This window comes from Aspergillus chevalieri, chromosome 3, assembly GCF_016861735.1.
Source record: "Aspergillus chevalieri M1 DNA, chromosome 3, nearly complete sequence".
NCBI classification, from domain to species: Eukaryota; Fungi; Ascomycota; class Eurotiomycetes; order Eurotiales; family Aspergillaceae; genus Aspergillus; species Aspergillus chevalieri.
This window is the reverse complement of record NC_057364.1, coordinates 3834352-3849890: the sequence shown is the minus strand read 5'-3', so window position 1 is coordinate 3849890 and position 15539 is coordinate 3834352. Positions and strand designations below refer to the sequence as shown.

Below are 15539 nucleotides of genomic sequence, written 5' to 3'. Positions count from 1 at the left end.
CCTGTGTATCCGGAAGCCTGAAAAACTCTTCTAGACTGTCGCCCGAGCTAGATATACTGGGAGATGATAGACCATTCTCTGCAAAATCTCCCCGAAAGGCGGGCGGCTCGATTGGGATATGTCTTTGGATATCGCGGCGGGGAATCAGACCTAATTCTGAGATGTGAGGCGCTGAATCGTGGGAAGATGTTTTGCCGTGTTCAGAAATCTCTGGATATGTATTCTATTCTGGTACAGATATTTTCAGTGGTCGAGATTGAGAGCTTAATGGTGTATCCAGCTGAGTGTTTGCACTGATACGCACGCAAACTTCGGCTGGTGGCCACGCAGGGAGGTGATGCTTGGGAAGTGGCAGAGTTCTCAGAATTGAATCAGGATAAGGCTTGGAGCGAGGGGATTATTGGGTTCTTGGGTGCATGGATTGGGTGATTTGCATGGTGAGAATGGCTTTCTGAAGGGCGAGCCCGCGGCTTGAAGTTGTTCATGTGAAAGGTAGGGGGCATATTTTAGGAAATGGGGATGTTGTGGGGTATATTATAACAGACAGGTGATTGGAAAGAGGGAAGAGGAGGGGCGTGGGAGCTGAAGGGGAGAGTGCAGGTTGTGGGAGAATTGAGTTGAGATGTTGCAACCTCTGTGGGCTTGTCCTCCTTATACTTGCTCTCGGTCCGTCAAGTCCACCATTCCAGCTTTTATCAGCAGAAGCGATGAGGCAAATTTCTCTCATCTTCAGGATCTTTTCTGAGACCGCTGTCGTCTATCTTCATCTACTAACGACGCCTGGAGGCTGAGATCTGGTGTCCTGCGCCAATTGCATCTGGGCGCTGCAGCTCCAAGCCTCGCATGTCAAATACGCTGAAATGAAAAGGATGCGGCAATTTCGCTATTAGCTGGTAAACAGGGCGAGGATATGTAGACGGATTGATCCTGGTGGGGTCGAAAGACGGCTGTGGAGGGGAGAGGCGCAACCCGTTTCACAACCAGACCTGGTAGTCAGATAACCAAAGTTGCCTTGCCCATATAGAATCTTGGAAGCCTGACTGTAGAAGCAATCACGAGATTTTGAGATAAGAGATGGCAAGAAAGGCAGCCGAGGATCCAGAAGTCCTCGAGGAAAAGTCCAAATAGGATGGCATGGCTGGAAGCAACAACTAAAAACTCAAAAGTCGCTGATCAGCTGGCGGACACTTGAAGGTGCCCATAACTGCAATAGTAAGCAGCAGCACAGCATCAGGGGTGAAGTGGATAACTCAATTTCCAATTAAGTACGGTAACAAGGTCTCAATGTCTCAATCTTCCAGATGACCCGTCGGCCATTCCGAGGGGAGTGGACGGCGCCATACTGGAAAAGGGCAATCATCAGGTAACGCGGCATCTTGGTAGGGGCCAAATTGACGGGAGAAGGGAAAAGAGAAGATAAAGTGCATGGTCCTTTGAGGGAGGGATGTCAGGCTTTTATAGATGGAATGGATGCATCGAGGCGGCGCTATCCCTGACGCAGTAGGCGCCATACCGCAAAGGGCAATGGTATTCCCATCGACGGCTGGCAGTAGGGCTCGGCAGAAGCGCGGTTCAATGGGTGCCGTTCCGGCGCTCCGCTAACCGTCACAACAGACAATTAGATGGTGGTAACCTGTAATTTCAACGTTGTTAGTGACGCTGTGGTGTTATATCAGGAATATATATTTCACATCAAGATGCCAGTGCATATCCTAAGGAAGCTTGATAGTAGTACACAATTTTACCAAATCAAGTCCTGATATTTGAAAATACCATCAAAAGATAGAGAAAGTTATAGGCTACTTAGATGCTCCTTTAAATTAATATACTTATGTAGATAATTAGGAGTAATTATATTTTCTATTTTCAACTTCATTGACTTGGTGACAAAGTGCAGGTTCAGATACTCGGAATCGACGTGGATTGCTAGTCAGGCTATCTACAGGTTCATAGACAAGACGGGTTATTCGGGAACTACGACAAATAAGACCACGGGAAAGAGGAAACGAGGGTACCTAGAAACGTGGATATTACCTTTTGACGAGGAACTGGTCAAGGTTCACCAATGGGAAGGGGCCGTTTGCATTCCTGCTTCTTCCCTTTGGTCGGTAGCACTCCCTCCGTTCTGCTCCACTTTACCTTAAATCAACCCTAATTATATTCATGCTAGCTCCGCCGTATAATATCAGATATCCGACGAATAATCTACAAAAGAACTCTTCCAGTAGACCCTAGTCATTATCCACCAACCTACCCGCCCCTCGACGACCGGCAGACAGCGAGATGGCGTATGGCTACAGCATAATCCGCATAGAAATGCGCTAGCTATGCTAGCGTGAGTCGCCAGACGTATGAGGAAGGGCGGCGGGTGTTTTATGGGCTGAATACGTTTCTCTTTGAGACGGTTAATAGTATCCCGGTGTTATTGATCGGTATTGGACGGCATAATGCTATGTTTCTGCGGTCTGTGAAGTGGAGGAAAGAGTTGGGGAAGTGACAGGATTGGATTGAAGTTCTTCGACCATTTCTTGTGCCTGTTGCTGAAGGGAGTGATGACGGTAGCGATGATAACGAGGATGAAGCCGGGGGAGAGGAGAGAAAAGGCGGCCGCGGCGGCCGCGACGACGACGACGACGACGACGAGGAAACGCCAAAGCCAACAGAACCAACCAACTGGACCGACAAAGACACATATCCAAACCTCCTTAAACTCCTCACCGCTAAACCCCCCCACAGGCATGTACCAAATGTACAACAGCGACAGAGATCGACTTCTGATTCGAAGACGCTGGCAACTATATATCCGGTGACATTCGCGAGCGACATAGCATGAGCGTTACCTTGAGGAGGGATACCAATGCAGGTAGTATCAGGAAGACAGGTGTGGTTTCGTTCGAGTTGCTCGAGCGGGAAAATAAGGAAAGCAGGGTTGCCTCGGGATGTGAGGACTAGTAATGAATACTATCAGGCTCGTCTGAAGGAAGAGATGACTTCCGTTTCGAATGATAATGACGGATACGGACTATCTATCCATCATGTGAAGCCTAATCCGTAGAGCAGAAGTTATTGCCCGCCTGCTGTGCCGGTTCGTGCCCTCCATCCACTTGACGAATAGCTATCGCTTCTGAGCAACATGCCCATACCCGACTAGATGGTCCATTCAACTTCAGAATGAATTAATCAAGAAGGCAAAAGAGTAGAGAATCCTGTTCGTGTGAACTGTATCTTTATCTGTATCTGTATATCTGTATTCAGGTAGGGGTATCTCAAAATCAAATTTAAATCCATAGCATGAAGAAAGTGAAAATCAGCAAAATAGTAAGCCAAGTATTATAACCGGCTAATCCATCAAGACAAAGGAGAAATCGAGTATCAGTATCAATCATCAGCAACAAGACAAGACAACAAGACGACAAGGCAAAGTGCGCAAAGATCGCTTCTCGTAACACTTAGCGTAAACTCACATTATATACTCCTCTTCTTCCCCCTTATTCTTTTTTAAAGGTGATCAAGGTAAAGCAGCTACGTCCTCGCGGGACTAGCATTGCTAAAATAACTCTGATCGATCTTCAAAATCCACTCCACCTTCTGCGCCTCCGTCCTCGTCGCAAACAAGAATGTATTCTGCGTCCCATAGATCGCAAACACATTCGGTTGACCACCTCCGCCCCTCGAAGGCGCCCCCGATCCATTACCAGCAGTACCCAGCAGACGAGCGAAATCCGGCGCATGATCAACGCGCGAGCTCCGCAGATTAATCGCGTTAATCTCATCGCCTTCAGGGACGCTGTAGACATGGAGATATGGCCGGCGGAGCTCGACGAAGCGGCGCACCCAGTGGCTATTTGTGTCGTCGGGGGTGAGGATGTAGCCTGATTTAGTGGAGGAGGGGTTCTTGGGGAGTGTTTGGATTGTTGCGATGAAGCGGGGCTTTAGGGGCGGTTGTTGGTCTGCCGAGTCGCCGCTGGTGCTGCTGCCATCTCGTTGGACAGCCTGTTTTGTCTGGGCGAAGGCTGCTCCTCCGGCTGGGGGTTCGGTGTTTGTGCGGACGAGGATTGCTTCTGTGGGGTCTGTCTTGGTCATCCAGACGTCGAGGTATTTGCGGAGGAGTTTTGCTTTGCGGTCGGTGAGTTCTGGGCTTCGGAGGGGTATTGAGCGGGTGTTGCGGGTTGCGGAGGGGACGAGAGAGCCTGCGCTTAGGGCTCCCTTTGCGGCGTTGAGTTCGGCCATACGTTGGCGGCGCTTGCGCGCGGCGAGGTAGTCTTTGACGAGGGATACTTTGCGCGGGGACCATGCTGTTAGGAGTTCTTCGCCCTTAACGTAGTCATTTTGAGTGTTCATGCGCCAGAGGTCGGCGGCCCGTTTGGCGGAGACAGGTCGGACAGCCAAGGAAAACATGCGAACAGTGGAGTGCACGATGCGGGTTGCGTTGAAGAGCTGCTTGAACATTGACTGCGGGCGCACATACGTTCGTCCTTGGATCTGGATCATCGGGTCGACTTCGAACACCACGGGGTCCTGCAACCGTGACGAGATCAGGTCCCAGCGGACAGTAACCTGCACGCGGTACTTATCCGCAGTAACGCGGTCGAGGAGAAGGGATCCATGCAAACTAGAGTCCCACTGGCCCACGATCGTAACGTTAGACGTCCCGTCAGCATTATCCTTCACTGTCGGCTCCTGGACGAACTTCAATGGCACATCTGGAGTCTGCAGGTCCTGGTCTGGAATCTTGCCCCAAGGATCAAGCATCCGAACAGATCCCACACGGATACTGCGAAGGTCATCCCACGGAAGACTCTCGGTCGAACTATACGTAAGATTGATCGAAATACGACGCTGCAAGCCCTGGTGAAGCTGATATGTTCCCGCATCCAAGCTGTTGTTTTGCACCACTTCGACAGGGAGGTATTCGCCATTCTCCGCCAACTCGAGGATCTGAATCCGAGCAAAGACATCATGCCTCTCCTCCGAGTAGAATTCCGACTCGGCAATACGAGGCGCCTTGCGTTTCTGGAGCCCAGGGTCGGCCGAGTCACGGATATCGTCCCAGCTTAGAAGCTTGTCCAGGTGCATTTGCGTGACTTGAGCGTAGACGCAGACTTTCAGCGCGGCGCTTCGCGGGCTGTTCAGTGGTAAGCTCATGCTATGCACACTCTCGAAGCGAACGGGGCTCTCGTCAAAGCCGCTGGTCATCTGGGTTGTCGTTGCGCCTCCTTCGTCAGAAATCCCCGGTACGAACAATTGAGCGTGGACATCAGAGCCTTCCCACTCATTGAAACCCACCATATCGCGCATAACGACGTTAAACTTCAGAGTGGACGACGGTGCCTGGGCAGAAGATGGCTCCAACGACAGCCTGATTATACCAACCACACTCTGCGTATACGGCGAAGTGACTTCGACAGAGAAATCCTGGACACGAGTCTCAAAGACAGCTGTAAGCGGAATATCGGCATCACCAACAAGCGAGTAACGCGGCGAGCAAGGCTCAGAGAAAGGATTCTCCAGCTTGAAATGCTGAATATAATCCGGGCGATCAATGTACTGATGCAACTGACGCATAGACTGCAAACGACGTTGAAGCTTCTCAATCGACCATAGGTGGATAACGCATTGCTTGTAATCGATGACACGGACCCCCACACAGGGCTTCTTCGCCTCATCCAAGACGAAATCCTCGTCCCCAGAGATTCCGTTCAGCACGAGATCGTAAGAAGACGCCATATTATGCCCATGGTCGACGATGGCAAACTGAAACGAAACGTTCTTGTCCATGATCTGGCTCATTACCTGTGCTTCCTTCAACAGCGATGCATACTGCAGTATCTTCTCCGCCATACGGACGTAGTTCTGCTGCGACCAGTGGTGATATACGGCACGCGCGGTTTCAATCTCCTCGGGCTCCAGCTTGGCAAACCCATTCTCGTAGATCTTCGGCGGAACCGGCTTCCCCAAATCCTTCATCTGCGACTCAAAAATCTCCTTTTGCTTCTTTAGCTGCTCTTCGTACTCCTCCTTAGCCGCGCGAAGAGCCTCCTCCATTCGGACCTTTTCAGACTTTACATCGCCGATGTCCTGGTTTGACGAAGCTTCGGCGTTCTTTAGCTTATCTTGGTATTCCTCCTTTTGTCGATCCAGCTGACGTTGCATATCTTGGCGCACGGAGTGAAGCGTTGAATCACCACTCTGCCCCTCGTCTTCTTGCTGCTGGGGTGTCCCTGGCATCGTGATGGCAGTATCCAGCGAAAAGTTGTCAATCGTACCGTTCGACATGTACTTGTCTCGGACAGGGAACGAGCTGAGCGAGTCGGAATCTTCTTCATTTTCCACCAGCCCCCGACGGGTTGCTCTCACTTTCTGCACGTCTTCGAACAGAGCGTCTAGTTCGTCATCCGGCATATGTGATATATGATCCGGTCCCAGCGCTGCACTAATCGCTTCCCGACGCGCCTGGAACCAATCAGATTCTCGGCCACGCTGCGAGGGTAATGGTGATTCAGCCCTATTTGAGTCGCCATCGAGCTCCGAACCAGTCTTGCTCTGAGTTCGGTCATGGGTCTTCGGCGCCGGAGAACCAAGTTGAGTGCTAGTGACGGAATGCCGTAATAAGCTCTGTTCGACACGCTCCGCACGAGCCTCTTGCGGGTGATTGAATCGGAAAATGTGGAAATCGCCCAGGATGATTCGAAAACCACTCTTCAGACGCTTGGGCTTGTCGATACGCAGGCCGTTAACCATGACCGCTGCGCCTTCAGTTGGAACAATAGTAACGATGTTGTCCACGTTTTCGAATTTGCAGTGGTTGGACATAATCTTAGACCCATTCAGTCTGATCTCAACAGCATTGCCTTGGTCCATGTGCCCGACTGTCGTAGTACCAGGCTTGATGTTGTAGACAAGACATTCAGCAAGCAGCGGGTCGTCACTCAGGTTGACCAAATGAGGCATTTTTTTCGGGGTACTTAGCCCGATAAACCCCTTCTCGATGCTGATACCCAGTTCTTCCAGTGCGGATTCACGCTCCTTGTGGATTTTTTCCGTATTCTGCATCTTCTCTTCCCATGTCTGGTTCAGATCCTTGTAGAGCTTTTCACTCTGGTTGAGCTGTTCGACAATCTCCGCCTTGCTAACTTTGGTCACGGTGCCGTCTGACTGGTGAATAGACACGACTTGTTGTTCTAATGGCGTATCAGGAGGATAGTATTCACCAGCAGGTATACCACCAGGAGCACCCGGTGCAGCTCCAGGTGGAAGTGCGCCGCCAACAGCACCAGCTGCTCCTCCACCAAGCTTCGATCTGAGTTGTTGTAATTCCTCCTTCAATTCTCGGATCATCCGTGCATTCGGGTCTTCGTTCACGACGGCATGGTTCCGGATCCGCTTCGCGGAGTCGGCGTAACGGAGGGTACCCAGCGTTTCTTCGAAGTTGATATCTGCCGGCGAGATTGCAGCAATCATCGCGGTCATGGAGTTTCCTCCCAGCGAGTCCTTCAACAGCCATGTCAAGATCGAATCACGGTACGGAACCATGGAGGCGTTCTTTTTCTTTCCGGCGGCCACATCTGCAAGCGCTGCAATGACACGACCGAGAGTGGATAAAGAACGGTTGATTTCGGCACCTTCCTTCAGCCGGGCTCCCGTGGCTCCTGTGGACGTTGCTCTTTCCGAACCTGCAAGATCAACCAAACTGATTCGCGATACCTTTTCCGTATCCATGGATGTTTCGGCGTCATGGCGTTTCTGGGTAAGGGTAAGAGTGAAGACGGCGTGCGAACGACTGGACGTTTCGTTCATGTTCGTAGCGGCAACCGTTCTCGCCTTGTTACCCTCGTCCATTAAGTTCTCGATCTCCTCAAACGAGCGCACGACAAGCTTGGCCAGATCTTCAACATAAGGACCTGTCGATGGATGCTCACGGACCTTGAGGTTCCCCTTATTTGACGGATTGAGCAAATCGCGAACCCTTTCGTTGTAGATTTCCAGATACGACACCTCAACCGTACAACCAAGCTGCTTATCCCGCTGGATATCCTCGATACGCTGAAACATATCCTGGCAAATTCTCGGAATCACACCATACTCCTTCCCATAACCCATCATCGAGTACGACTTTCCGGAACCCGTTTGACCGTACGCGAAAATACAATTGTTGTAACCCCCAAACGCATTGTCAAGAAGCGGCGTTCCGAGATCATCGAACAAGTTATCCTGGCCGGCATAGTTGGGAGAATTTTTATCGAACGACCAATACGACCTATCGAAGGCGAAGGTCTTGGGCCCTTCCACGGCTCCTTTCGCGCCGCCTTTTCGTTGTTTCTCGTCGGCACCGGGGGGCGGGGTGAGGATTGTCGAGGCACCTTTCATCTGAATGATACATTTTGCACCGCGGTCGATTTCTATATGGAGAAAACATTTGTTTAGCCTTGTTCCCCACGACATCCGCAATTGGCCAACGACTCACCTCTGCTATTGAACGGCCGTACTCTCACCACCACCTTAATATTTCCACCACCGCCTGGAGCCATGATTGCTTATATCCCATACACCCAGGGACGGGGGGGGCGTAAACACACAGTTGTTGCTGCTGCTCACAAGAAACAAATTGATCCCAGAATAACTGAATAGAGGCAGAAAAAAAGGCGCAAGAGGCCGGGCGACACCGAATCGCGAACGCTACAGGAGCGCCGCCGTTTCTATATAGACCGTCGCAGACCGGTACGTTCGAGAATCCGAAATCTGACTTCGACGCTATCCGTTATCCCGTGAATAGACCGTTATTAGAGCACCGGAAGGCCACGCGAAAATCGAATCTCGACGCTAGATATAAGCAACAATATAAAGAAAAAAAGAAAACTCGTGAACCGTGTTCGTGAATCTCGTGTTGGCTGTTCTTATCCCAGCGCGTCTTCTCAGGGGAGTTTTGACGAGAAACCCCAGCCATGTAAACCGGTCGGACTATGCGACAGAGATGGCGACTGGGGAGCATGCAAGGGGCATTGCAGAAGTACGGGGTTTTCGTGGAGAGGCGAGGATAGGACGAAGGGAAATTTCGCCAACTTCGAGGGTCTTTCTCCAAGTCTGGCTCCGGCTGGTCTCTCCAGGAACAAGGGAACAGCCACACGAGAAGTGGGTGGATGACTCAGCCGGCAATGGGTTTGTTGCTATGCTGCGCCATGTGTGGCTGGTGGATTTGTCCATGACTCGGTTTGATTGGTCTGAGAGAATTGCGGGGTAGAATCAACGATTCTGATGAGATTCGAGATATGAGAGATCGAGATGGTGTGTTTGTGTGAGGCGTGTCTGATGGGATATCTGGGATAGATATTTTGAGATACTCTTAGATCTGTATATATGGTAGTTGAAAAGGAGTTGATGTACATTGTGGTCAGAGGACAGGCAGTAAGTGAGAGGCGTATGCCCAGTTGATGCTTATACCGATCATACCCAATATTGACTATATTCGATTATCTATGGTCATCATCGTTTAGAAGTCGATAATCGTTTAATATTTGCTACTGCAAACATAGTTATTCTCGCTTGGTTCGTTAACATCGTAAGCACTGTGGAATATGTATCCGCAAATATGTCTCGCAAACATATATCTAAAAAGAGTACCTACCACCTTTAATGAAGCTACAAAACTTATCCCAATCGACGGAGAACTCATGGCACTCACCGGGAAAGAAAAGAATAGCTTACTCAACATAGGATCTCTATCCCAGTCCCCTACATGTTATAATGCAGCATACCGAAAGTTGCACAACATAAACCACATATCATGCCATATGATGTACATACTCCCTGTGCACTCTGCTGCTTCGCAATCTATAGCATCCTGACCGCTATGATGACTTACTCCAAATGCTGATACATAGACACGTCCAGGGATACAGCTCTGGCGCCAAGCACTAACAGGGAATCGCCTTGTCGCTTATATCGAAATCCTCTTATAGCTACTACTACTCCGTACATCACCTACTAATCTGCGCCGCATTCGCCTCCGGAATAATCTAAGCATCCCCGGATATTCATCCCGGGTTATTGAAGGGTACCATGACATATCACTTGAATATACTTGGAATAATTCCGCAGTAACGATGCGCACATACCTAGCCAGCAATGTAATCTACCAAACGACACTGAACGAGCAGCAACGCCAAGCCAGATGTGCATACTGTAGGTCTAGCCCTTGTCCTTATTACTAGTATTAGGTAAGGGCACAGAGGCAGCGTACAATCCTGATTGAGGAATCATGTGATGCTTTGATGCCCAACATACTCGGTACCCCGTACATTGTACTGTAAGCCGTGCGTAAATAAGCGAATAGGTAATATGTCCGTCCTTAATAGTCTCGACTTGTTTGCGATTGATCCGCAATGGTTTACAATCGGTCAATATGCCGAATACGATGTCTTTTGCAGCAAGAATGCGTGATAGAGTAGTTGCAGAAGCATCAGATTGAGTTCTCCTGAATATCACGTCAAAGTTATGATCACACGCAAATGATGGTAATAGACTGGTTATGTAGTGCGTATGCTGGCGTCTGCTTATGATGAAGCATAGTACTTTGAAAAATAGATGCCTCCATGTACGGAGTACCTGGATAGGCAACTGAACTCCTTGAAGGATCATTGGAACCTGTTCAGTGTCAGCTCCTGCAGAGCCGGGAACAATGGCCTCGCAAGCCGGAAGTTGGATTTGCTTTTTCCAGTCAAAATTTGTAGGGCGATGGGGAAACTCATCACGTTCACACAGGGGTCCACAGCCAATGAACATGGGGCATCACACTGCCTATCAGCCTTCGTCCAGAAAAAATCCCGAATCCTATTGGATAGAATGGAGATTGTCCTCGCCAATTAACTACAGTAACCGGCTCTGTCGGACTTATTCTCATACAGCAGGTGGTCATGCTATTTAGGTCACAGCCATATTCAATACGGAGTAAGCCTTTAGCCGGGATAGTCCTGCACATGTACTTGTGTCAGAAGGCCTTTGTTGTAATTGTAACGCAGTCCTCATGACGATGGAGAATGAGTCTGTCATCTTGACGGTGATTGGCGACTCAACCAGAGCATGACCATCCTCCCCGCGCTGTGTAAGGGGTCGATGAGTTGTTACCGGACATGAAGCTGATGCAAACTTATCATTTCTCGCCCGAGTGTTTCGCCTTGCTTGACCCATTTCTGGGGTCTTGCATGCAGAGGTATTTTGTTTATCGGCACTGATATTGGCGCCAAATCAGACGTCTGGGACTATCTCTTTCCAGAAAGTCTATGAGAAGAATAATGTGATCACATCTCCTGCAGAGCCTTCGGCGCGGAGATTGATGAATGTTCCCTCTGTCACCAATACGAGAGATCTTCACGGAGCTAATAGCCAAGAGGAGCTCGAGCAGGCAGGCGCGTACCCTGTACTCCGTACTTTTACGACTCCAATAAGAAATCCAGTACGGAGTACTTATCGAGACCTTCGCAGAGGCATGAGACAGGGATACTATCCCAAGCATGCTGGGCCGGACGCGGATGATGTCGTAATATGGGCGAATCCGAGATTGCCGTCTGAATTTGACAGCTCATCCTGCCAAAAAGACGATATAGGAACGTAGTATCCTTTCAGGCATCATCAATTGTTGGGCGTACTTGTAATCTCATGCTTTGCGTAGACGAGTAATATCAGCATTCACGCTTTCAGAGCAATCCTGATCGTGATGTAGGCTGCATCAGCCACATATTAGCTGGGCGAGGAAAAAAGCAAAGTAAAACCGCGATGACAGGCCAGGCCTAATTGCTAGGACCAACAGCACTGACTATCAGGTAGTCTGTGCAGACACGACTCGCAGGCCGGCTAATCCTGGACCGTGCAGACGTTGTATCCAAGCATAGCATTCTGTATGCTGGAGAGAAGTTCCGCATTGATGCAATGGCAGAAGCGGTGACTGTCTGACTGAGAGAAAGAACGAGAGATATTGTGTTGCCCTGACGTCAGGTGGGCCAGAGCTGGAGATCTCAGCATCTGTGTATGTATCGGTAATTTACGTACCATGACAGTCTTACCAGTTTTACCAGTTTTACTAGTTTGATATCATACTTGTACTAGTTGTTGCTTACAAAGCCTTCTAGGAGCCAGTCTGGGGATTATTCATCATTTGGTTTGGCGCTCGGCTACAGATAGACGGTTTCAGATCAAGTGGTTTAGAACGAGGGAGATGCGATGGATGTATCGTACAAGTAAATGACATGACCGGTCAAGCTTCGGGGCACGTGGGGTGGGCCAGATCGGCCCTGTAGACGGGGAGACCTTAAGGTTTCTGGTACTCGACTTCATTTGCGAGATTTTTAAATAGGAATGTCATTGTACAATGTGGACTGAAGTGAGCACTACCAGTAGTGTACAAGTCTGGGAATACGTACAAAGTACTCAAATCAATGTTGAAGATTCTTTGTAGCGCGTCTCGAGGTGATGCAGAAAAGGACAAAGCAAAAAGAAATGAGTTTGAGTGGGGTTTAGCGCATCCCATTCGGCTCCCTCTTACTCTGTACGAACACTTGCGCGGGATAGAGTTAAAAAGTCAGTAGCCCAAGTCTGCCCTACTTTCATGTACCGTGTCGACTTTTCTCGAAATGCTCGAAATAGCTTGATCTTGCACTGGAAACCTATCATGAGAGGACATTGGATACCCCATCCGAGTTGAATCAGTGCGCAGATGGTCCGACGCCCGTGACAAAGAATTACCCGAATGGGGAAAGCAACCGAGACTCCAGTCACGGACCACATCACGAGATCGTCGTAAGATGACTCCGTGCTGGATATGAGCTTTTATGTACTCTGTACCCTTAGGCCTAAGGACAATAAAGTAAACCAAGGACAATTAACGATATTGATTGACTCTATCTTAAGAAAGTACAAGTACTCCGTACGAATGCATATTCAACCATGTAAGATACCATACCTGTCAATACATGCCAATGCAATGTGATTTGTGCCCGGCCGTAAGCGTCAACGCTGGGACCAATGGGGGTGGCTGGTTATTTACGTCATGTACGGTATGTCCGACCGTTACACATCGGGATGACCGGGAGATAATAGAGGAGAGATGGGAGATGTACTCGAGGGATGCAGTCTGTAGCAGTGATTACTCGATAACAATATTAACAAATATAATATGTGTTTTTAAGAAAAAAGAAAAAAGAGTGTTGAGATAGATACAGTACAGTACTCAAGTACAAACAGACATTACGTATTACCGTAAATACACGCGGCGGGCAGTGCTAAACGAGGAGTGGTCGAACGCGGTACAAATGCCCCATCGCCCGCTCTCTCTTCCAACAGTTTTTCTTCCTCTGTTGCTGCTTGTTGCCCCTCCATTTTTTCTTTCCTCTCGTTGGCGCGCAGAGGAGGGTTTTTTACACCCCATCAATCAGAGATTATCTTTCCTCCCCGAATCTGATTAATCCAATCATCGGGTCCTTTCGCTCGTGGCTTGTTACGCACAGTGCAACGATTTCCACGGTTGGGATCAAATCAAATCACCACTTTTTGTTGCAGTCACAGCATCGTGTGTGAGTGTGTGTAAGTCCTACGTGTTTTCCCTTTTATTTGTCTGTGCCCAATCATCGTGTGTTCCCTTTCCTCTATATCTCTCCCTGGGCAAATCACCTTTGCGCATGCGGCTCTGGTCGCATTCTCCAGCCATTCAAGAGTCATCATCAATACTCTATACACGCAGGCGTCCAACCACATTGCTGGATCGGTGTGTATACTTCTGTCATCTCCTTGGTCTGGTTGTCTACTGTGTTTGGCCCCCTGACTATCTTTGATCCTTTGCCCTTTACGAGCACAGTCTCTATTTTGCATATACTTCTGTCCCCTTCTACTTCCTCCATCCCCTCTTTCTGACTCTCTTTATCCTTACGCGGATCAACTCGGGCACCGGCAAATCCCGGCCGGCTGACATCACGGCCGCGCATAGAACCGCAGTGTGCTGTCCTCGGCGCCTCTTGTTTCTGCCTCCCACTCTCTCTGTTACGATCCATTCAAGACAGGATTCGTTTCCCTGCTTGGTCTCAGGATCTTTTCTGTTCGGCTCTTTTCTGTCCCATCTGCGATTCTCTAGATCGCGTTGGACTGAAGGGTACGTTGTTTTGTTTGTGTTCGGCCTTGGCTGCGGCCCGCGAACGCGACTGTGATTTGATTTGATGCTTCCCTTTTCCCTGCTTCTTACCCACCGCTGCCATACACAAGCGCTGCAACTAGGCGCTTGTCAGAACCGTTATCCTGCTTTTGTCCGAGTTTCATCGCGTGCCTGTCAGTTTTTATTTTATTTTAATATTCTGGTGCTGCCGGGACTATATGGTATCAAGTCTTTTCAGCTGAAAACAAATGCCCAGATGCCCAGTCATCACGCGTCACATTTCTGTTTACTTTTTCTTTTAATCGCATGCGCTCTTTTTTAGCGCTTCTACTTTTTCTTGACTCGCTTTCTGACTGTCTCCGGAACTTTAGTCGCGCACCGTCTCCCCCGTCGCATCTCTGTCGCTAGCGCACGCGCGTGTGCGCAATACCACCACCAGGCTTGTGTATCGGCGTTGTATGCGATCGACAAGGTATGTTGCCGGCTGCTGCATCTCTAATGCGCGCTTTTCTTTTGCCAACACATACATTCCCATCCTATCGGCCCTAGACGCCCTGACCCGCCCACAATTACAACCCACCACCACCCCGCCGCACTGGCGATTGATAATATCTTCACATATTATCCAATTGTCAGCGCATATTCGATTTACCAATCATAATTTGTGCGCAAACAAGGAAAATAAATTACATGCTAATGCCCGTGTTTCTATAGTTTTGCGCAGGTGTTTCCGACGCGCATTTGACATCAATCGGTTGCGAATTGTATCCTCGCCTCGGAACCGACAATCAGGATATCTTCATCTACCCCGGCTCTAGCCCCTCCTCGCATTCAACCTGAACCGGACCAGGGTCCTGAACAAACAACGACTACTTTGTTCAGTCCGTCACTTGGAGAGAATAGATTGCGTAGTGCCGGCATTCGGTTTCCTGTGTCAGCTTGAAGGCCTCAGGCGCGGTTGACAACACATCAACTGCACTTATTCGAGGACATCCTAGTCTGCTGCATAAAAGCCCAACCACGTTACATCCAGAAGTGGGTATAAGCGACCAAGGGAAAATACGATTTTGCCGGAAAAGACAAACTCCCCTCACTCTGAAGACTGCTCTGAAGGTTCCCGTTCGTTTAATAAACGCGCATCCGTTTTATTTCCGAACGCGAAAAGTTGAAGAGCTCAAAAGCCATAACGAACGAGAAAAAAAAATACAGGTGAGTGCTATGACGCCCGATCACGCTACCCCACTCTCCTCAATCCAGTGACCGGTCGGCGATGCGCTTTATGCTGACGCGATTCTGGGGCCTGCAGTGTTTCGTAGTACCTCGTCGAATCATCGCTCGCAGGCCTCCAAACATTGTGTTGGGTGACTATCTCCCGTCCACGCGCGACTCACGATATCCTCAGTAA

General features: G+C 49.4%; 2 protein-coding genes across 2 annotated transcripts; one reads left to right on the top strand and one right to left on the bottom strand.

Annotated features, from left to right (window-relative positions):
- Positions 1-3522: 3522 nt before the first annotated feature.
- KLP8 (kinesin-3 motor protein uncA) lies at positions 3523-8528 on the bottom strand (the record flags this gene model as incomplete). Its single annotated transcript, XM_043278038.1, has 2 exons — positions 3523-8399; positions 8465-8528. The coding sequence occupies 2 exons, from the start codon at positions 8526-8528 to the stop codon at positions 3523-3525; spliced, it is 4941 nt and encodes a 1646-aa protein (XP_043135857.1).
- A 5670-nt stretch (positions 8529-14198) lies between these two features.
- On the top strand, positions 14199-14974 carry ACHE_31321A (uncharacterized protein; the record flags this gene model as incomplete). Its single annotated transcript, XM_043278037.1, has 3 exons — positions 14199-14307; positions 14506-14606; positions 14849-14974. The coding sequence occupies 3 exons, from the start codon at positions 14199-14201 to the stop codon at positions 14972-14974; spliced, it is 336 nt and encodes a 111-aa protein (XP_043135856.1).
- Positions 14975-15539: the final 565 nt, after the last annotated feature.